This window comes from Mchenga conophoros, linkage group LG11 (genome assembly GCF_057382185.1).
Source record: "Mchenga conophoros isolate Kocher_MC1m ecotype Shallow Benthic linkage group LG11, M_conophoros_male_GT1.1, whole genome shotgun sequence".
NCBI lineage: Eukaryota > Metazoa > Chordata > Actinopteri > Cichliformes > Cichlidae > Mchenga > Mchenga conophoros.
The window spans coordinates 8,735,995-8,757,930 of NC_140536.1; the positions used below are offsets into that span (position 1 = coordinate 8,735,995).

The following is a 21,936-nucleotide window of genomic DNA, read 5'->3' on the forward strand; positions in this document are numbered from 1 at the left end:
AATCTTGTTTATCCAAGAAACTGTTAAATCTGATTATCATTGCTTGTTAATTTGTAATTATATAAGACGGTATAAAGAATTGTGAATCATCTGTATGTCACATTATGGCAAAGTCCTTTCAAAAAAAATAACTTGTGATGGCAATATGATTTTTAACAAAACAACTAGTAAACATTTTGGAAGCTAATCAAGGGAAAATAGGACTTATTGTTACAAGATGTTTATAGGCCACATCAGCTTTAAGAATTTGTAAACAGGATCTTATCATTAACTTTCAATAACTTCTTTCGCAACCATAGTGACATTCTTTACTAATATTAATGGACTTTTCACCCTAAAATCAAATTTACACATTTTTCTGTTCACTAGCTGTAGTATTCCTTAATCCACATTGTTTTAGTGTGAGTTGCCCAATTTTAGAGATATTGACTGTACAAGCCTACCCTTCTCTTGTTTCACATGGTACTTAATGCTTAGTAGCAATGTCTTTATGTAGACCTTATGTAGCTTCATGTTGTTTTTCAACAAGGAAGAGATCTCTACAGCTAATATCTCCCAAAACTAGGCAACTCACAACAAAACATTCTAGATGGATAAACAGCAAGCCAATGTGTGTCACTGTGGGGTATGCAGGTGTGTTGACAGAACGTACCCAAAAGCAGACAAGGAGAGAGAGAGGATAATGAACTTAAAACAAAAGAGAGCCTTTATTCTGGCTGATGGCAGGAGTAAAAGAAAACAATGACAATGTGTACAGCAAATTTTGATGTGATATGTCTCTCTAACGCTAAACACAAACCTTGTTTTCAACAGAAGTTAAAGATGCGGTCATTTTCAAAGAATTTTAAACAATAAAGAGTCCTTGTGAAATCTGACCTAACATACAACTAAACCATCAGAAAATTACATTTGTGACTGCTTGTTATACGGCTGAATATATCAAATGCTTCAATGACAAAATGAAACAAGACAGAATTTATGAACTCAAGGATAATCATACAAATAACAATTACAGCTGTAACCATTAGTACACTCATCAAGTTCAAATGATGTCCATTTCAAAGTAATTGCTGGAAAGGACATTGTCGAACTCTGCTGCTGCTGCAGGATTGCTCTCCCCCCGCTTCAGGACACCTACACCAGGAGATGCCGGACTAGAGCAGCGCAGATACTGAAGGACCCGTCCCATCCTGGCAACAAACTGTTCCAACTTCTGCAATCTGGTAGAAGGTTCCGCATCTTCTGGGCAAGGACAGAGAGACTCAAGAGGAGCTTCTATCCCCAAGCCATCCGTGCCCTAAACACACACACCCGCCCGCTCACATCATCTATAATTGACTGAGACAGGACTCTTCCAGACACTAAACCAAGGCACAATGTACATTTCAATTCCTTTAATTTTAAATATGTCTATATTGTCTATCCTGTAAAATAGTCAGATTGTCTATTCATATTAATGTACAGAATTCACCTGCTTGCTGCTACTACTGCACATTCACCCAATGTATATACTACATATATATATATATATATAATGTTCTTCCTCTACACCCCCCCCCCCAATTTTTTTGCACATGTCGAGGAGCGTGTCAGGCTACATTTCACTGTGTGTTATACTTGTATAACTATGCATGTGACAAATAAAGAACCTTGAACCTTGAACTCTGTGCGAAATTCAGGATAAGAACTGTAAGTGCATGGCACTTCAAGGGTAGCTCCACAGGTGTGAGCAACAGGCCTTCTGTTGAGCCCAGTTTCAGCATTAAAGCACACCAAAATTTTGTCAACACATATCACAGAAGATCCTGTGCAGAAGTGCAGGATTTTTTCAGCTTTGGTTTCATCAGCGTTTTTAACATAACGCTGAAGATGGTTAAATGTTATTTGTTCTCCGTGAGGCAGCATCAATTTTGTTGTTTGAAATAGCTGCACTAGTCTTTTGCCTGTGGCCTTCTTTGTCTCATACAGAGACAACACACTTTCCTTGTCTGCCAGTTTTAGCTGCAGATGTGCCATGGGTGTGGAGAAGCAATCCATTATATACTTTGGCTCTTGGAGAATGGCCTTATGAGCCATTGTTTCAATGGCAGGCTGCATGTTGTTCTTAGGTGGTAGGAAGTGGGAACCCATCCTTGTAAAGAGGTCAAGCAGGTCCTCTTCATCATTTTCATCCATTGTGCCTTGGAGCGCCTTCTCAACAGCTGATCTCTCAACAGGAGGGAGATAGTTGAGAAACAATGCAATCAGAATGTCTACATCAACTGAGTCCATTCCGTGGATGCAAGCTAAAATGAAAGCCCTTGACAGCCTCACTGGAAAGACACCATGGTCTAGTAAGCCTTTCACCCATATCTGCCCAACAGCTTGCCATTCAGCCTCACTAAAGTCTGGCCTCAGCCTTGGAACTCGTTCATTTTCACCTTCACACTGTTCCAAAAATTGCTCCCAAAATGCAGTGTAAACCTCCCTTGACACCCCAGCATCATCAACAGCATTTTCATTTACAAAGTTCATCTTTAAAGTCTCATTCAGAATGCGACTGTCCATAAATACAGCCAAAAGATCATCAACAACTTTTATCCTGTGAATTGATACATGTAGGGGGCTCTGTGGGTCTCCTGAATTTGATGGGGAAAGTTGGTTGCTTGAATCTAAAGGCAAACCTTGTGCGATGAAATTCAGTCCATGGTCCTGAGTAAAAGACAAAACATGCACATTCCATAAGAAATGCAAATGAATTGTACAGATTACACAATATCAATGTTCTGAAAAAGTTTGAAATTTATTTGTCTAATTTTAGTGGGCTGTACATTCCCAAACCATGGTTGCACTGACAATTTATATATAACATTAACATTGTGGCCTGATGGATGTCCTTGTATGCCTCACAGAAAATTATACAAGTGTTCTTTACATGTATGAGAAGACTCACTTCTGTGCAAAATAGGTAGAGAACACAATAGTGACACCAAAACAATGTCTCACTGCTGTGTTATGTAAATAATTTGATTTCAAGACTAAATTTCCTGTTTAATCTTATCTTAATGTAAAACACTGGAATTGTCTCTCAACTGACAATATCCTTTTAATTCAAATGGACCCACAAACTGCCATATCCTCAGAAAATAGCATGAAATTTTGGCATCTCTACAGTATGTAAAGGTAGGTGTTTATGGTTGCCTGAATTGATCCATCTTACCTGTGCAATCTGGGGTGCTTCCTCCTGTATTGACTGCATATGGGGTGTGGGCAAGCCATTAGTTGAAGACAATGGTAGCAGGAAACCATCCATAGGTAATCCATTTGTGTCAGCATTCTGAGAAGGATGTATTGCATTAATTGACAACAGACACCTTAACCCTTCAAGATTAGAAGACTCTTCTTCAATCTTCTACCTTGGCTTATTCTAAATCATGAATGTTCTTAAAAAGTCTGCAAAATATGTCAATAGGTCTTAAGAAATAGAACAAAAATACACCTCTTTATTTTCAGCCTACATGTCTCACTTACAAGAGTAAAAAGACATATTACAGTGGAATTCCACAGGTTTTTATCAGATCTTGATGTACTTCTTACTACTTAAAATGTTGTATTATTGCTGCAAAAAAAAATCAAGTTTTAAACAAACAAGAGATGAATTCTGATTAATAGAAATCGAGCAATTGTTTCACAGTACTGTAAGTTATTTCTTTTAAAAGAATATTACAGAAAATAACACACATACTTAAATTTTGTCCAAGCAGGAATGCATGATCAGCTTTTTTTAAAATCAGAACTATGCAAGTTACTGAATTTGATTATTAATAAATTTCCATATTTTGTCACACTTAAACCATATCAACCACAACTGTCCATGGTCTTACCCGTCTGAGATCCTCACTGTTGACATAATTTAGGGTTATCACGACTGTGTCATCACCATCTGCTCTGACAAGATCCTCTTCAGGATTCCATACAACCGTATCCGCTTCGTCTATGTGTGGAAAACAAAATTCCAAATCTTCTGGAAGTTTGTCCCGGGACTCTAGTTTGAAGGATTTGTTAGGAACTATACTGGTCAGATCAATAATTTCAGAGCAGTGGTCAGGGAAATCATGATCACTTGAGTCAGTCTGCTGCCGCTGTCCCACGACAGTGTTTTTAATGTCTGTTGGGGTTGAATGCATATGATGGGATTTTCCTGGACTTTGTGTTGTCACTGCCTCACAGAGTGATTTCAGTTTTTTTGGATTGTGTTCCATCTGGAAATTGTGAATCTGTGAACCAGAAAACAAACACAAGACACAAACGAAAATAATTCAATTATTTTTTCAGCAGCCAGTCATTTTGTACATGTCAATGAATACAAAGCTGTAAGTCTTTCACAGATGTATTAAATGTACCTTACCACACAAGTCAACAACAAATTCCTGGAATAATTTCATCCTTCAGAAGTGCAAATATTCGTAGATGTACATAAAGCACTTGAATAAGACAACTCTTTATTGCAGTTGCACAGTCATACCTAGTACAATAGTACAACAAAATTAGAAAATGTCGCATGTTACCACCGAGCACTACTAAACACGACAAAATACAGTAACTTTAAAGTGATCATTATTTGTAATAATAACTTTCTTATTTTAACAAACCTGTTTGCCAGTGTCACTGTCAGATGAATCCCCATGTTCAAGTAGATCTGGGACAAAATCATCTGTCTCACTGTCAAATCCAAGTAATGTCACCGGTGAATCTTCTTCAGTTATGCTGACAGAAAAATCCTCTTCAGATGAGGACTGAACTGTTAACAGTGTTTCATCTTTCTTGCATGTCTTGTTCCTCCACCATTTCTGGTTCTCACTTGACGGTATTCATTACTGCTTAAATGAAGCCATCCGATTTCAATTTTTCTGCAGGTCTTCTCTCCTGCAGTATTTTATTTCTCTGTCTTGCCATCCCTTCACTTTGCTTGTGGAACACACCTGATGAACCACACAGCATTCCTTTGGTTTTTGATCTTACTTTCCGTGTCGCAATTTTATCTCTTAGGTTCTGCAGAAGAGTCTCTTTATCTGTGCTGTACTTAGTTTGTTGACAGAAGGACTGGACAGCTACTCTGTCACCATATGTCCTTATGTATTTTGCCATTTGTCCATCAGTCATGACGAACAGCACTGCCTTATCCACCTGCAGACATAAAACATTAGAGAAATGCTATTAATATACTTTTACTCTAGGAAGCCACACTGGCACACATGGAATACTAACTGTATTAGAATAGAGTTCTTAATCACTGTTCATGATCATTATCAAAAGTTACTCTGTCAACTTCTGTCTTATTACTTTACTGTTGCTGTGTTAGTATTAGTATAGTAATAGTAGTAGATATTTATATACTACGTTACTAAAAAATATTTTGCTAGTAAGGTATAAGTAAGGTAAGTTCCACCAAGTATTTTGCTAGTAAGGTATAAGTAAGGTAAGTTCCACCAAGTATTTGGTGCCATGGTGTCCATGTTACCATGGTAATGGCACAGCCAGATAACAACATCCAAATTCATGGGCTGCAACCTCTTTTTTTTTTAACTTTATTTATCACATTGTCCAAATTCATGGGCTGCATCCTCCTGAGGACGCTTTTGTAGACCGATTATGTCACAGCGATGCGATCCAAATTCATAGACTCCTTTTTTTTTTAATTTGCACAGAAATGTATAACAATTATGGCAATCTCTACTAGAGATGGACCGATCCGATATTACGTATCGGTATCGGTCCGATACTGACCTAAATTACTGGATCGGATATCGGAGAAAAATAAAAAATGTAATCCGATCCATTAAATATCACGAAAGCACCTCACAAAACTTGCAACACGCTGTAACTCACCTCAGAACGTTAGCACGTCGGAGCAGTATGCATCATGTGATAGAGCAGCTGTGGCATGCCGGACCTGTCGGTGGTCTGGATGCTAGCAACCTGGCATTTCATCTCCGACAAAGTTATCCCCGAGAGAAGTAAAGCACGTGTGTAAGTCCATCTCTGAATGTTTGTAAAGCATTCCCGCGTTAAGCTTAACAAGCGACTGCCTCTCGCTCTCCGGCTGCTACTTCAATCGTGAAACTGCTAATGATCAGCTGATCGGCTTTTCTGTCGCGAGTCCGTCTGTCTTGTTTGTTTTTGGCCCACTTTGTACCAGAAAGAGGAAACCAGCGGCTGAACAACAGCAGAACGTTTAAGCTTGATAAGCTGTTGTTAGAATGTATTTAATATAACTTTCTACTCGAGGATCTTTTTCTACGTAGCTGACGCTGGTAACTGTGCAGGGGCGGATCTAGCAAAGTTTAGCCAGGGGGGCCGATAGGGCATGAACAGGGAAAAGGGGGCACAAAGACATACTTTTCTTTCTTATTCTCATTTAAAATGTCGAGCTTTTAATAAATAATTATCTGACACCCAAAGTTTTAATTTGATGTAAAATGAATAGAAGTCCATTACTGTATATAGTGACTATTAAGTCTAATATATACCCTAGTAAGCTATAGTACTTTTTACTTTGGGAAGGTACCATCTGTGCAGTCTGCAATTTTGTTGAAGAAAGATGTTGAATCTATTTAATATTTCTTGAAAAATAATTGATTTCTGTGCATTTTTTTTCACACTGCATCAAATTAAGGTTGATTACGTCGATTAAGCATCATGAGGTGGCGCGTGAGGGGTGGTTCCCTATTTTTTATTTATTTATTTTTGTTGTTGCTGGGAGTTGGAACCCTATTAGTTAGGTTGCTTAATATTTACGCCAAGTACTCTTTAAAATACCAGAATAGGGAGGATGGTGTAGGTCTAAGTTTATTAGATTGATCAGTATTGCTGAACTATGAAATATTTTTTTTGTATACAGGTATAACAGAATAGCTTTAGTGTAGTTGTTGTTTTAAACTTGAGTATGAACTTGCAGACTTGCAAAATGCAGCAAGATATTTAAAAAAACAGTTTTGTTGATTAAAAAACACTATATCGGATTCATATCGGTATCGGCAGATATCCAAATTTATGATATCGGTATCGGTATCGGACATAAAAAAGTGGTATCGTGCCATCTCTAATCTCTACAAAGATTCTATTTTAAATTCGTAAACTCCTCCGAATGCAGCGGACAAATGCGTCCTCCTTTTCACCGATTTTTTTTTTTTTTAAATTATTGAACTTTATTAAGAAACAGTATACAGAACATGTATACAACCAGAACAAAATTAACATATGCCAGGGGGTGTAATACAAAGAATTACAAACATTCACTTTTCACCGAATTTGAAGGATGGGTCGGGTGTGTGCTTCGTGGCCCACCATATCCCAGAATTCAAAGTGCGGCCCAGCCAAACTCCAGTTTCCGGTAATGGCAGCCATTAATAAGTTTTAAAATGACCATTATTAATCTTTCTGGGTCACAAAATAAACTTTTAACATATTTCAGGGGAGAACGTGGGTGTATAAACTTGAAATATCTGCTCGGTTTATCAAGATATCGCATATTTACAAAAGTGCTTCGACGTTTTCCTTGATGTCTGTTACCCACCAGCTCGATAGGTAGCCAAGAGCTCAAGGGTCACTAAAGCCGCCGAGAACGGCACAACTCCCGGCATATTATTTTCAGATCACCACGGACTTTTGCTACTCAGGCTAAACGTAATATATAAAACACTTAGACAACCTAAAAATGTTAATGTTTGGCTTTTTTCAGTGTTTCATTTGTTCGTGAGTAAAACGGTTTGGCTGAGATTAAAGTTATTAGATTAAATTCGATAAAATAAAACTTTATTAATCCCCCAGGTGGGTTCCACCTTGGTTTTACACCGCTTAATCAACATCAAACAGAAAACTGATTAAACAGAAGTGTGAGATGGTCGAGAATTTACTCCAGTGTCGTCTTATATTTTAGATAGAAAGGAGCAGACGGACGAGCTTATTACACTCCACCGAGACAGCGGTGACGCTAATCAGAAGGCTAGACCGTCCAATTTCCCCAGCCATTTACTTCCGGCCTACCCGACCTTCTGAGGACCCAGCCCACGTAGACCACGAAGCCCGAGTCCTCGGGAGGATGCAGCCCATGAATTTGGACACGATTTGAAATTTCAAAACATATGTGCACTTAACGAGTTATGTTTAATGAACCTGAACATATTTACAAGAATTAACATTAAAGGCCTGCATATATGACCTCGGTTTTTCAACAAGTTACTCGCCTTTTGAACCGCGGTGTTTAATGCTTTGTTGTTTATACGTACTTTGTCTTGTTGCATGTGCATGATGTCGTCGTGTGGGACCTCTCTTGACCGCAAGAAATGTTCTAAATCCTCCTCCATGTCCGCACCGCATGGAGCCCCGTACCGTAGCACCGCACCCTTCAACTGAAACGCTATCAAAAAGGAGCAGGATCTTTTGCGTGATCCCGAGTTTGTTTTGCGAGATCTCGCAAAAGTTTTGCGAGATCCCGAGTTTGTTTTGTACGGAGCCCCGCAGGGGACATGGGAGAAAAAAAAATTAGGGAGAAAAAAAAAATTAGGGAGAAAAAAAAAATTAAGACGCAAAAGTATTGCGAGAGCTCGCAAAAGTATCGCAAAAGTTTTAGCCGCATTCTTCGGAGGCCGCCAGCTCGAAGCCGACCGGGAGGTCGAGGCACGATGTGCCGGGAAAGCGGTGTTCCTCCGGGCTGTAGTAGGTCTCGACCTCCCGTTAGCTTCGAGCTAGTGGGTGTCAGATCTCCAAAAACGTTGGAGCACTTTTGCAAGTATGTGATGTCTTGTAAACCGAGCAGGTATCTGACGTTTACACAACTACATTCACGCCTCAAAATATCTTAAAAGTGTATTTTGTGACCCAGAAAGAGTAATATTACAACTAAGTAGCTGCCGCCATTGTTGGAGTTTTGCGAGATCTCGCAAAACAAACTCCGGATCTCGCAATACTTTTGCGAGATCTCGCAAAAGTCCGTCTTAATTTTTTTTTTTCTCCCTAATTTTTTTTTTCCTCCCTAATTTTTTTTCTCCCATGTCCCCTGCGGGGCGCCGTAGTTTTGCGAGATCTCGCAAAAGTCCGTCTTAATTTTTTTTTCTCCCATGTCCCCTGCGGGGCTCCGTAGTTTTTGTCTGCTTCCATTTGCCTTTGCACTAGGATGATGTCGGTGTAAATGTGCAGTCATATTCATTGGATTCCCACTAGTGCTGTCAGCGTTAATCTCCTTAAAATGACATTAACGCCATAATGCGGCAAATCTGTTAACGAGTTACTGCGGATCGGTAGATTAGTTCAGCCATATTTTCTTTATGTCTTATTAATTTGATAACCCATAATATTGACTATCGCGTACACACAGTGTTGGGGAGTAACGGAATACATGTACCGCCGTTACGTATTTAAAATACAAAATATGAGTAACTGTATTCCGTTACAGTTACCGTTTAAAAAGGTGGTATTTAGAATACAGTTACTTTGTTGAAATAAATGGATTACACTGCGGTACTTTCCTGTTTCATATTGTCGCGGGTCAGGACTGTTTGGGTTTTGTTTGACAGCTACGTTCTGTTGTTCCAGGCGGCAGCGTTACGGTTGCCATGGTTACAGGGCGACGCTCTCTCTCTCTCTCTGCGACTGTGTGTTTCCTGGGTGAGAGAGCGCCTTTTCGTTGTTGTTGTTGTTGTTGTGCTAAGCTAATAGGCAGAATGCTACAAGCATAGCTCTAAAGAATGTAGCATCATGGGCAGTGTAGTCCGTGCTGCAGGGAGAATGGACTGCCATACACGTTATGGGTCTGTGAGCGAGGAGGGAGAAAAAGGGGAGTGGAAAGGTACGAGTTGTCATCGAGGAAAAACGGGAGCTGGAAGCATGTAAATATAATAACAACCACTTCAGCCAAGAAGAGTGCCTGACGAGCCCAGTTGTAAGTAAACTATTAAGACTCGACTGTACACCGTGTTCGTGTTTTCCTCCGAAAACAATTGGAGCAGTCTTTCAACGCCTCTCTCTGTCTCTCGCAAGAAAAGTTGACCCACACAACAAAGTAAAGCTATTTTTCGGCTACGAGCCGACAGAGACCCCGCCGTATTAGTCAGAGGTCCCTTTACTACAGTTCGGAGACGCGGACCTTCAGTAATAGTAATAAATCACACAGCATTAGTACATTCACGTTGTTGTAAAAAGCATGATAATATATTAAGTAATCCAAAGTATTCAGAATACGTTACTGTCATTGAGTAACGTAACGGAATACGTTACAGAATACATTTTGGGGCATGTATTCTGTATTCTGTAATGGAATACATTTTAAAAGTAACCTTCCCAACACTGCGTACACATACATTTTAAGAATGTATTCATATGTGTGTTTATGCCAGAACATCAAACAAATCTTATATGAGTTTGTATTAGATTATTATATAATTATTATATAATCTAATATAATAAATTAGATTATAATATAATATATTATAATATAAATACTCTAAATAGATTATATTAGAGTAAATACAATCTGCAAAAAAAAAAATGCAAATCACCCAAACCTAGCTGGACCAATAATGCCCATGATCAGTGTATTTACACTTTTGACTCTACATCATCATCTGGTTGTGTGTTAGTCACACAAACTTGAAAGGCAGTTAGTAGGTGACAGTTCAAGAATAATGAGTACACTTTGCACTGTAAGCACTCCTTCACTAACTCTGTGCTATTCTGTTTACACATAATTCAGGAACAGGCATCAGGAACAGGCTACGGGCTCGCGCACACCGCGCACCCATGCCCAGTATCCTGCTAGCCAATGTTCAATCCATCGAGAACAAGCTTGATGACCTCAGAGCCAGAATCAAGTTCCAGAGAGACATTCGGGACTGCAACCTCCTCTGCTTCACCGAGACTTGGCTGAACCCAGCGATACCAGACCACGCCGTGCAGCCAACGGGGTTCTTTTCGGTTTACCGCATGGACAGGACAATGGAGTCGGGGAAGAAAAGAGGTGGTGGAGTGTGTTTGATGGTGAACAACAGATGGTGCGACAGCACAAACATCTCCCCACTCACACGCTCTTGCTTGCCCAATCTGGAGCTTTTGATCGTTAAGTGTCGCCCTTTCTATCTCCCTCGGGAATTCACTGCGGTCATTGCCTGCACTGTTTACATTCCGCCTCACGCGGACTCGGACACTGCCTTATGTGAGCTACATGAGGCTCTCACACATCAACAAACACTTCACCGAGATGCCGCACTCATTGTTATGGGAGATTTTAACAGAGTGAATCTCAAACGGACATTTCACAACTTTCACCAGCACATCAACTGCCCCACCCGGGGCACGAGGACATTAGACCACTGCTACACCCCGTTCAAGAACTGTTACAAGGCTCAACCCCTGCCGGCATTTGGAAAATCGGACCATTCCGCCATCTTCCTCATACCTGCTTACAAACAAAGGCTAAAGCAGCAACCACCAATCAGGAGGGAGGTCGCTCGCTGGACGGACCAATCGGTGGCCGCGCTGCAGGACGCACTGGATGACGCAGACTGGGACATGTTTCGGCGCAGCTCTGATGACATCAACATGTTTACGGAAGCGGTTGTGGGATTTATCGGGAAACTAGCGGACGACACAGCAGAAAGAACTATCATCCGAACGTTTCCCAACCAGAAGCCGTGGGTGGATAAAAACATCCGCGACGCTCTGAGATCACGCACCGCTGCCTACAATGAAGGGCTTGTCTCCGGTAATATGGACCTATACAAGGCTGCGTCCTACAACGTGCGCAGCGCGGTCCGAAAGGCAAAGCGGAGCTACGGGGAAAAACTAGAGTCACAGCTACGACAGTGCGACTCTAGGAGCCTGTGGAAAGGACTGCGGACTATAACGGACTATAAACGACCAGCTTCTTCAATGATGAATGCCGATGCTTCACTGGCTGATGAGCTGAACACGTTTTATGCTCGCTTCGACGCCGCAGCAATTAAAACAACAAACGGCTGCGCGCGCTCGGAGTGCACCAGTGAAGAAAATGCATTCGTCATCACAGAGCATGCCGTGAGGAACACCTTCAGGAGGGTGAACACCAGGAAGGCAGCAGGACCAGATGCAATCCCTGGCCGGGTCCTTAGAGCCTGCGCTGATCAACTAGCACCGGTGTTCACGGAGATCTTCAACCTCTCCCTGGCCCAAGCTGTGGTTCCCACGTGCTTCAAACGGTCCATTATTGTCCCTGTTCCAAAGAAACAACAGCCCGCTTGCCACAATGACTACCGTCCAGTAGCACTGACTTCAATTGTGATGAAGTGTTTTGAAAGACTGATGAGAGATCACATCACTTCTTCACTTCCTCCCACCATCGACTCACTTCAGTTTGCTTACCGGACTAATCGTTCCACAGACGATGCCATATCTCACCTGCTCCACACATCCCTGAGTCACCTGGACACTGGCAGAGGGAATTATGTTAGGATGCTGTTCGTGGACTACAGTTCAGCATTCAACACAATAATTCCCTCTAAGCTTTTCACCAAGTTGACGGATCTAGGACTCAGCTCATCACTGTGTCAGTGGATCCTCAACTTCCTCACAGACAGACCCCAATCAGTGAGGGTGGGAAAACAAGTCTCCCCCTCCATCTCACTCAGCACTGGAGTGCCTCAGGGCTGTGTTTTAAGCCCCCTGCTGTACTCACTGTAGACTTATGACTGTGTAGCCACATCCGACACCACCTCCATTGTCAAGTTTGCTGACGACACTGCTGTTGTGGGCCTGATCTCCGACAACATCGAGACGGCCTACCTGGAGGAGATTAGGAACCTGGAGACCTGGTGCCAGGAGAATAACCTCCTCCTAAACATCAGCAAGACTAAGGAGCTGATCGTGGACTTCACTACAAAGCAGGCGAGGAATTACAAACCCCTCATCATCAGTGGCACGCCAGTGGAGAGAGTGGACAGTTTCCGATACCTGGGTGTCCACATCACTCAGGACCTGTCATGGTCCTGTCACATCAACACCCTGGTTAAGAAAGCCCGTCAGCGTCTCTTCTTCCTCAGAAGACTTAGAGACTTTCATCTGCCACTGAAGGTGCTCAAGAACTTCTACTCCTGCACCATCGAGAGCGTCCTGACGTCAAACATCTGCACCTGGTTTGGGAACAGCACCAAGCAGGATAGACGAGATCTGCAAAGGGTGGTGCGCTCGGCAGAACGCATCATTCAATCAGAGCTCCCTGACCTGCTGTCCATCTACACCAAGCGGTGCAAGTCCAAAGCTAGGAAGATTATGATGGACCTCTCCCATCCCAACAATGGACTCTTCTCACTGTTGAGGTCTGGGAAGCGCTTCCGCTCCCTTAAGGCCAAAACAGAGAGAATGAAGAGGAGCTTCTTCCCCCAGGCTATTCGGGGCCTGAACCAGGTGTAGGACTGGACTCTCCCAAACACGTCACTATAAGACTGGACTCTCACACACGTCACCACACGCACCACCACACATTTCCTATAATCCTATAATTCCTATAATTTATAATCCTTATCTTTATAATCTCTTCTGCTACACTCAAAAAAATGAAACGTTGACTTTAATTAAAATTATTTTGTCAACAGGTTCCACGAAATTGAATTATGTTAGTTTAAAGCAAAAATCTTTAGTTCATCTAATTTAAAAAAACTACTTAAGATTAACAAGACATATTTAAGACTAACTAAATCAAGTTATGTTGTATGAACATAGATGATATATTTTCAGGTTAGATAGTTTAGATTAGTTACTTCAACACATTTCTTATTTGTGGCAGTAAAATGTTAAATTTAAGTTAGATTAATTCAAATATTATATTTTCAGCCACCTTGTGCTTTATTAATTAGTTTTACATAAATCTATTTTGTCAACAGGTTCCACACAAATGAATTAAGTACATCCAACTTATTTTTTAAAATTTATTTTATTGCCAACACATTCAGTGAGCATTTGTGTAAACCCAGTCCAAAATAAAACACAACAGCTCATTAGGGTTAGTAATTAACAGTATGTAGACAGATGCAACATCAAGACTTTAAATTAAATGTCTGTATCTACCAGAAATAGAAGAGAAAAAAAACGCATTGAAGATCACATAACACATTGATAAGATGACACTTGAGTTATGCACATGTGATGCTAGTAAGGTCTGTGAGTGTTTTTTTCTTTTAGTGTCTAAAATGGATAGCAAAGTTGCTATTTGCAATGATTGCTTAGGGTCAGTCCAGTAACACAATGCCAATGAAGTGCTTTCCTTTAACAATGCAAAGTGAAGTGTCCACCTCAACAGCCACAATTTAAAAAAAAAAAAAAAAGTAACAACAACAACAACAATAATAATAATAATAATAATAATAAATAGTCCACTGATATTAGCAATCAAAGAAAATTACATCACCATCCCAAATAAAACTTTAACAAAACATGCCAACATTATGGTCTAACAATAAAACAGCTTGTCAGCGTTCAGTTTTTTTGCAACAGCACAGCAGTAACCATTTAACACTCGCCACTGTCAACATTTATTTTACCAGTGTTTGGGCAAAAAACTTCAGATGTAAACATTTTAACATGGAAACAATTGTTCGTCTTTAAAAGTCCACAAAATATACATTCATCCTGCATTCCCAACTTGGATGATCTGATATCCTCGTGTTGGTGTTGTTCCCAGACCATCATGAAAATGTTGTTCCAGGTTCAACATTGCAAGTGACCAATCACATTGTTGTGACGTTATTCTATTCCAAGCCATTCGTGCATTTATGAAATTCCAATGTTGCAAGGACAATATCAATTCTGCTTACTGTTTATTAAAGGGTTAGGGTTAGGGTCAGTTGATCGGCGGACAGAGGCGGTTTCATGCAGCTTAAGTACAGTTTTTTGTTTTACGCCGGTTTTTCCCGAAGTCGCAAAAGTATGACGTCACAACATTCTGATTGGTCACTTGCAATGTTGATCCTGGAACAACATTTAGTATGATGATCTGGGAACAACACCAACACGAGGATATCAGATCAACCTCCTAACTTACCCTTATTTTTAGTATGTATTGCAATTACCTTTACAATGCACACAATGTAACACAAACTGAATATGAATATATTTCCACCTCATAACAATATGCCTTGAACGCTAATATACACACCACCCTTCAACATTTCTGGTGCAGTATCATCTCTCAATTAAATCCTTTAAATCTCAATGCTTTTGATTGTCTCTTAGCTTTCAGTCTTGAGGTTAACTGAGATTCAGTGCATATATCCCACCCATTAAGAGTGCACATGCAGAGGCCAGGTCTTCCAGGTCATGCAGGACACACTAGATGGTTATACCCACATCGGCTGGAGGAGTGCTGGCATCAGCTCTTTCGATGGTAAAGATAGCAAGGGTAATTTGTTCCAGCTCCCTCTGAACAGCTGTAGCTTAGACACAAAAACATAGAAAAATGGCATCCAGTTTTAAAAAAAGAAAGAAAAAGGGCCAAAGCTACCCTTTAATGACGTAAACACAATATTAGGAACATGCACCCCAGTGTGCCACTATTTTAGACTACAGATTCAACGATAAATATAAATAGTTTGGGTATACAAGAAGATTTCCCAAAACATTTAAACAGGTTCCATGCAAATTACAACAACAACAACATTACAACATGCAACAACATTAGTTATTCAAAATTTGGTTTAATACAGATAAAAAACTAAACTAAAATTACCAACCAATTATTCTTTGAAGAGGATGCTTGGGTCTTCATTCAGGTAAAAAGGTAGTGCCCTGAGGACACACTCCCTCCCCTTTTCAATGGTTTCCTTCTGTAGAGAGTGGCAGAGATACAGGAAGAGAAAACAGATATACTTTAGGATGACAGAAACTCACATTATACGCAAAATGAATGACATATCCACTGCACAGATAGACATGTACACAAGACCAACTAATCATCACATGGACATGAATAGTTAACCTGTTGGGCAGGGTTTCCACCACATTATATATGTCCATAATGGAGGTAAAGACAAACTAATACATCATCTTTTTTGCATTCAAAACATAACATAAAAACATTCACTTCTGGTTTAACCTAAATCAAGGGATCAGATTTTACATATGTTTAGGTAATTTAAATTTTCCAACGTTTTGAGTACCAAACTTTGTCTTGCTTAATATAAATGTAAGTGCACTGTGCAGCTACCATACACTAGCTGTTTAAATTTGAAAATGATCTTATTAGCCATAATATTTTGCTACCAACAGAATAACGCACCTGTGTGGCTGGGGCCAAAGTTTGTCTAATTTTCTTCCCTGCAACGCCTCCTTTTTTCTTGAAGACTTTTATGAGCTGGTCAGTGTATTGGTCAAGTTGTGTAAAAAGCCTTGGAACATGCAGTAGTAATCCTCACATATTCTGCTTCCACCTGAAAATATGTCAACAAACACAACATACTGTACTGTAAATATACATACTATATGTACACATATACAAACTAAAACTAATGTAGTAAGACCTCATTAAAGCTATAATTTTAACACAAACATTTACACAAAATGCTAATGGAGCCATTACAGCTTTTATTGTTATTTATCAAGTTCCAAAAAATATTGATCACAGCTGATCTGAAAAGAATTTCATGCCTCAGGCCCTTGAACTGCAACCTATACCATGGTTCAGATGTGGAGAAGAAATAACAGGGGCATGGGATGGGTCACAAAAGAAAACTTAACTTATAAAACAGTTTTGTTTTTAAAAGTATAACAGTTCACATACCACATACAAGCTCAGCAATACCACATACACCACATCAGTATAGAAGGGAGCAGGTAAAGGCAGGATCTGAGATTTATAAAGAAAAAAAAAATTAATTCCTTAATTTCAAGAAGCAAATTATTGTTTGAATTACAACTAAATAAAATACTACTCAGAAGAAAAGCAAGAGATTGACACTGCCATGTGCTAACTTTCTATAGAAGCAATTATCACCAGGTCTGTCGACCTCCATTGTCTGTCCACTCATATGTCTTGAATAATTTTATTAAAAAAATTAAGTGTGTACTTTCACAAACTGTAATTTATAACTACATTGATATGTATAACTCCGCTAGGAAACATGCTGTATTTACAGACCATTTTTACATAATACAGATTACTGATAGAGCAGAACAATGGTGTCACAGTGGCTTTCGCCCTTGACTTTTTGGATTTTAAATGTCACTTTATGCTATCCTTGCTATCCTATTCGATATTTCCGACTCTCGGATTACAGAAAAGGAATCCCAAGAAAGCAAATGGAAAAATAACCCCTTGAAAGAATAACCCCATGAACCCCTGTAGCTAGTGATGGGACGTTCTGTATCGAGGCTTCGGAGCGTGTGTCGAGTAATGGAGGGGGCGTTTCCGCGAAGCGCGTATCGAGGCTTGCTTCATTTATGGGAGGAGCTGAAAATGATGACGTCCGAAGCCTCGCTGCCCGGCTGTACCACGTGACTGGTTCATGAAGTGGTTCGAACTTTGCCGCGAGATATGACAGCGATATAAACCCCTCAGACTTCATTCAAAAATGTGGGTGTTTGATGGAGAGTTGCGGTTAGTGAGAGTTTGGAGACCGTATGGAGGTTTATGAGAGTGAGGAGAGAAAGTCAGGAGAGAATAGAGCCAGCTAAGAAGAGGAGGATGTCCTCCCCTGTGTGGGAACATTTTGATCTTATTCCTCCCAACAAGGTATGTAAATTTCTACAGAAGATGTATTTTCATGATACTGATGGTGCAATACAATTTATGTTGAGCTGTCTTGACTTTTGTACAAGGTGAAGTGTTTGCTGTGTGCCAGGGAGCTGGGATATAACAGCAACACCTCATCCATGCTTAGGCACTACAGAGCTTTGCATGAGAATAAGGGGGACACCGATTGTGGAGCAAGACCAGGTGAGCCATCAAATGCAATGATAATATAGCATGCAGTAATGTTACTAAATGATATAACAATATTATACAACTGTAATAAGTTACGTGTGTGATATTTATATTTGTGCTTTATCTTTATTGTCTTTCCTCAGGAGAACAATCTCAAATAGATGAAGACCTGGTCAGCATGGTGATTGAGGACTCCCAGCCATTTAGCATTGTGGAGGACAAAGGATTCAAAAGATTTGTTAAATCATTAAATCCTAGCTATGTTCTCCCCACTAAAAAGGTCATAAAAGCAGTGAAAATTTAGTTTTTACAGAATAAAATGTGAACAGGCAGGACTGAGGCTCAGTGTGTAGCTGTCCATACCTCAACGTTACAAAAGCACAACCACTGTCCACACCCCAACCACACCTCACCTCACAGTAAATGATCATTTCCATTTCAAGCATTTCCAAATAATCATTTCCCATACTGCCACTATAAATATACACAGTATACTGCCATCACTACAATATACATGTTTTACACACTCCTTTTGTTGTTGACATTTACAGGCTGTGTGCAAAATGCCACACTCTTCAAATTCATGCCAGCTATTATTTTTACGTCCAGTAGGTGTCCTGCTAGAGCAAATGAAGCTTCATGAAGCTTCGCGTTGGGGTGAACCAATTGGATGAAAAGCTTCAGTGCTTCATGGGGCTTCATCTGCCCATCACTACCTGTAGCTAATCCCTTAATAAAACAAAAAACAATAAAAATGTTTCTTACACAGTCCACAAAATAAGCATGTCCAGGACCCAGTAAAACTAATGTAAAACAAGCACACGCAAACGATATAACATGTCTTGTAAGACAAACGCAAAATATAACCATGCTGGACATATAGATACTACACAACATAGTCAAAGAAAAAAGTGGTCTTACCTCTCAAAGAAACAGCAGCTTGGCGCCAAAACAGCCTTTTTCAGTTAAATTTGAAGTCTTGTGCATGAGCAGGCACAAGCCGTGAAACCTTCTTGTTCTGCGCGGTTTCATTACAACTGTTTTTGCATTACTGCCACCTTGTGGATATACAAGGTATATCGATCCTAATTGACTTAACTTAAATGTTATGCGATCAAGTAACACATTAGTATTATGTACGTTGAATAATAGACACAATTACGTAGACTTGATTAGAAAAACATATGTTAACTTAACAAAAACATATATTTTAAGTAAAATGAAAATAAATAATTAATATACACTGAACAATCCACCTCATTCATTTTTTTGAGTGTATTTGCACATTCTTTACTGTAAATTCCTAAGTTAATTTGTAAATTTTTGTAGTAAATTGTAAATATTGTAGAACTTTTCTTCTGTCATTTAATGGTCGGGCATTGTACAGCTACAAGCATTTCACCCCCATGTCATACTGTGTATGGTTGTGTGTGTGTGACAAATAAAATTTGAATTTGAAATTTGAATTTAATTGTCAAAATCCACCATATTTGTATTTTACTTTTCTATTAATTCAGGAAAATGTCTCACTGACTCCTTACGATAACCTTTAAATGTGCGTGCAAAATGATTTTGAGACTTAAAGGAAACAGAGATGCATATAGGATTTTAAGAAATTTATTCGTTAATTTTTTTCCACAAACCGAAAATTATATTTAGTTACAAAATTTTCAATAATTTTTTAAGGTCTGGTGAAATGGGAGGAAACATTGTGACAGTCATATGAAAAGCTGGGATGTGATGCTGTTGTTTCATCAGCTAAGAGAACATGACCAGAGAGATCAGCGTTGTGACAAAGAGCAGACGGCCAACAGCTGTAGTGCCAGCAGTTGTACTACTGGGCTGTGATGTAGTTGTCATCCCAGCACTGTTGCAGAGGTCACCCTGGCAGCAGCTGATTTCTGCTGCAGTGATTCCTGTGATCTGTGGAGATTGTGTGCTTGAGCAAATCAGCTTGGAGGCGCAGCCCTTTACAGTCACCTTTTGTCCTTCTGCAGTCACTGAGGAAATGAAAGGAAGGAATAACAGAACATTTGTCTGAGCAGAAAAGAACAAACATGCAGACACTGAATCCTGTCGGTATATTACTTGCTGATGAGATGCAGTGGTCCTCATTTCCGTTGCAGTTTAGAGTTTGTGTGCAATCGTTTCCAACACATTGGAAGCACTTTTTCCCATTTGGAGATGAGATGCTGCCCTCTGTTGAATACAGAAATATTTGTAATATTTGTTTCCCTGCTTATTTTAACTGTGTGCCAAAAACATCAGCTTGGAAAAAAAACCAACAGAAAACAATATGTTACTAATATGTTTGTTTGAGAATTTTCAATCAGGAAATTTTCACAGATTGATTATTTTGCCCTGATCTATTCAAGCAAATACGACGATTGACCCACTTTAAAATTTCTCAACATATTTGATAAAAAGATTTTTTATTTTTTAAGTTTCAAGAACAGGAAATTAGATTTCAAAATACCAAGAAGCATGATAGAAATTACCAGGGGCATCTTGAGAGTTGCAAAGATCAGAGGTGCAACACTTGCTGGTAATTAGAGTTCGGGCGCCTCCAAAGTTGATTGAGGCCTGAACACACTCCTCAGCCGCAGCACAACTTTTACCTTTAATATCAACCAGTTTTGAACCACCTGCAACAAAAAGACGAACCATTGAAAACTGAACCAGTTTAAAAGAAGAATAAAATAAGAACTATACAAAATCAAACCTGCGTATGAAGCTATTCTGACTGATGCACACTGAGTGTTGGAAGGACATTTTTTTGTTGTCTGAGCGCAGCTTCCAGAGAGGTCCGGTATGCATTCGTAACATTTCAAAGCACAGACTGATAAAACAAAGATAAAGACAAGTAAACTTTCTCTTGCTTCCAATGCATGGACATATTCTAAAACATTCACTAAAACAGTTTGAAAAATAGATGGCTAACAGTACAATAAATAGTGCAATCATTTGTAGAATTGACAAACCTTTACTAAGATGTAATGACACTTGTTGTAAAAGCATTAAAAAAGAAAACATTTCATTGAATATTACAGAACTTGCTGGTTTAAAAATGTTAAAGAACAGATAACTGAACAAAAACTTGCCTTTAGGGAGCAGCACAATCCCAAGGATCAGCACAAAGATCTGCATTGTGTGATGGTCAGATAGAAGTGAATTTCTGTTTAGTTTCTGTTCAGTTTATAAGTAATTCTTATTGGGGGGAAGTGGTCTTCTTGCTGTGACCACTCCTTAACTCCTCCTTTGACAATGAAAGAACCTGACTATCAAAAACAAGCCTTTGAAACAGCATATATGTATATATGAATAGACTTCATAGAACCTATATCTAGATAATTAAATTGGTATTAGTTAGAATTCTCCAAAGTTAAAATAGAATAACATAGAATACCTGAATCTCAACATATGTATGAGGAAGAATAATATCTATTAAAACTAGTTTAAAAACCTGTTTAGTTCCAGTTTGTTTATTTGTTTGAAGTTTTAGTGATAATAAAATGCCTTATTGATTTTTGTATCAGTGTATTGATGACAGGTGGCTATATATATGCTTCTATTCATAGCTGAAGTTTTAGTGTTATTAAATTGCTGATTTTTGTATCATATATTTGATGGAATATTCTTTAAAGTCGTTTCATTCTATTGCTAAAATATGTTTAGGCTCCATTTAGGCTGCAAATCATTTTCTTTTAGAACGGACGTGAATTGTTTTTTTTTTCTTTGATAACCAGTGACTGTTTCAGTTGTCAGCAGAGTATGTTTTAACCATGCAACCACTCTAGTGGCACTGAATGAAAAAAAAACTGACTGTGATGCATGCTACATGCATTCTACAATACAACATATATCTTTAAAAAACCAGGCCCACCAGTTCTCTCTTTCATTTTTACCATACTTTTTACAAAGGTAATAACAAGACAGAAATCTGTATTTTCACCTTATAAAACATGTTAAGTATCAGTGCATCAAAACTGAAACACAGTCAAGAATGACTTGAA

At 39.3% G+C, this 21,936-nt stretch overlaps 2 protein-coding genes across 6 annotated transcripts; both read right to left on the minus strand.

Annotated features, from left to right (window-relative positions):
* Positions 1-1,611: 1,611 nt before the first annotated feature.
* Positions 1,612-4,730, minus strand: LOC146563576 (uncharacterized). Its single transcript, XM_085291037.1, has 4 exons — positions 4,632-4,730; positions 3,864-4,256; positions 3,200-3,316; positions 1,612-2,691 (listed from the first exon to the last, which is right to left on the minus strand). Exons 2-4 carry the CDS (start codon positions 4,239-4,241, stop codon positions 1,612-1,614), a joined length of 1,575 nt encoding a protein of 524 aa, XP_085147163.1. The 5' UTR covers positions 4,242-4,256; positions 4,632-4,730.
* Positions 4,731-13,604: 8,874 nt separating this feature from the next.
* LOC146563577 (uncharacterized) lies at positions 13,605-21,785 on the minus strand. 5 transcript variants are annotated; one of them, XM_085290752.1, is made up of 9 exons: positions 20,905-21,785; positions 20,646-20,762; positions 20,422-20,568; positions 20,012-20,122; positions 18,845-19,923; positions 16,781-16,846; positions 16,280-16,430; positions 15,735-15,827; positions 13,605-15,431 (listed from the first exon to the last, which is right to left on the minus strand). In XM_085290752.1, the coding sequence occupies exons 1-5, from the start codon at positions 21,068-21,070 to the stop codon at positions 19,682-19,684; spliced, it is 783 nt and encodes a 260-aa protein (XP_085146878.1). In that variant the 5' UTR covers positions 21,071-21,785; the 3' UTR covers positions 13,605-15,431; positions 15,735-15,827; positions 16,280-16,430; positions 16,781-16,846; positions 18,845-19,681. The 5 variants fall into 5 exon arrangements, with proteins under 5 accessions (XP_085146878.1, XP_085146880.1, XP_085146876.1 ...); XM_085290754.1 differs by having other exon boundaries at positions 13,607-15,437; positions 21,025-21,785; XM_085290750.1 differs by having other exon boundaries at positions 13,607-15,437.
* Between the last annotated feature and the right edge of the window lie 151 nt (positions 21,786-21,936).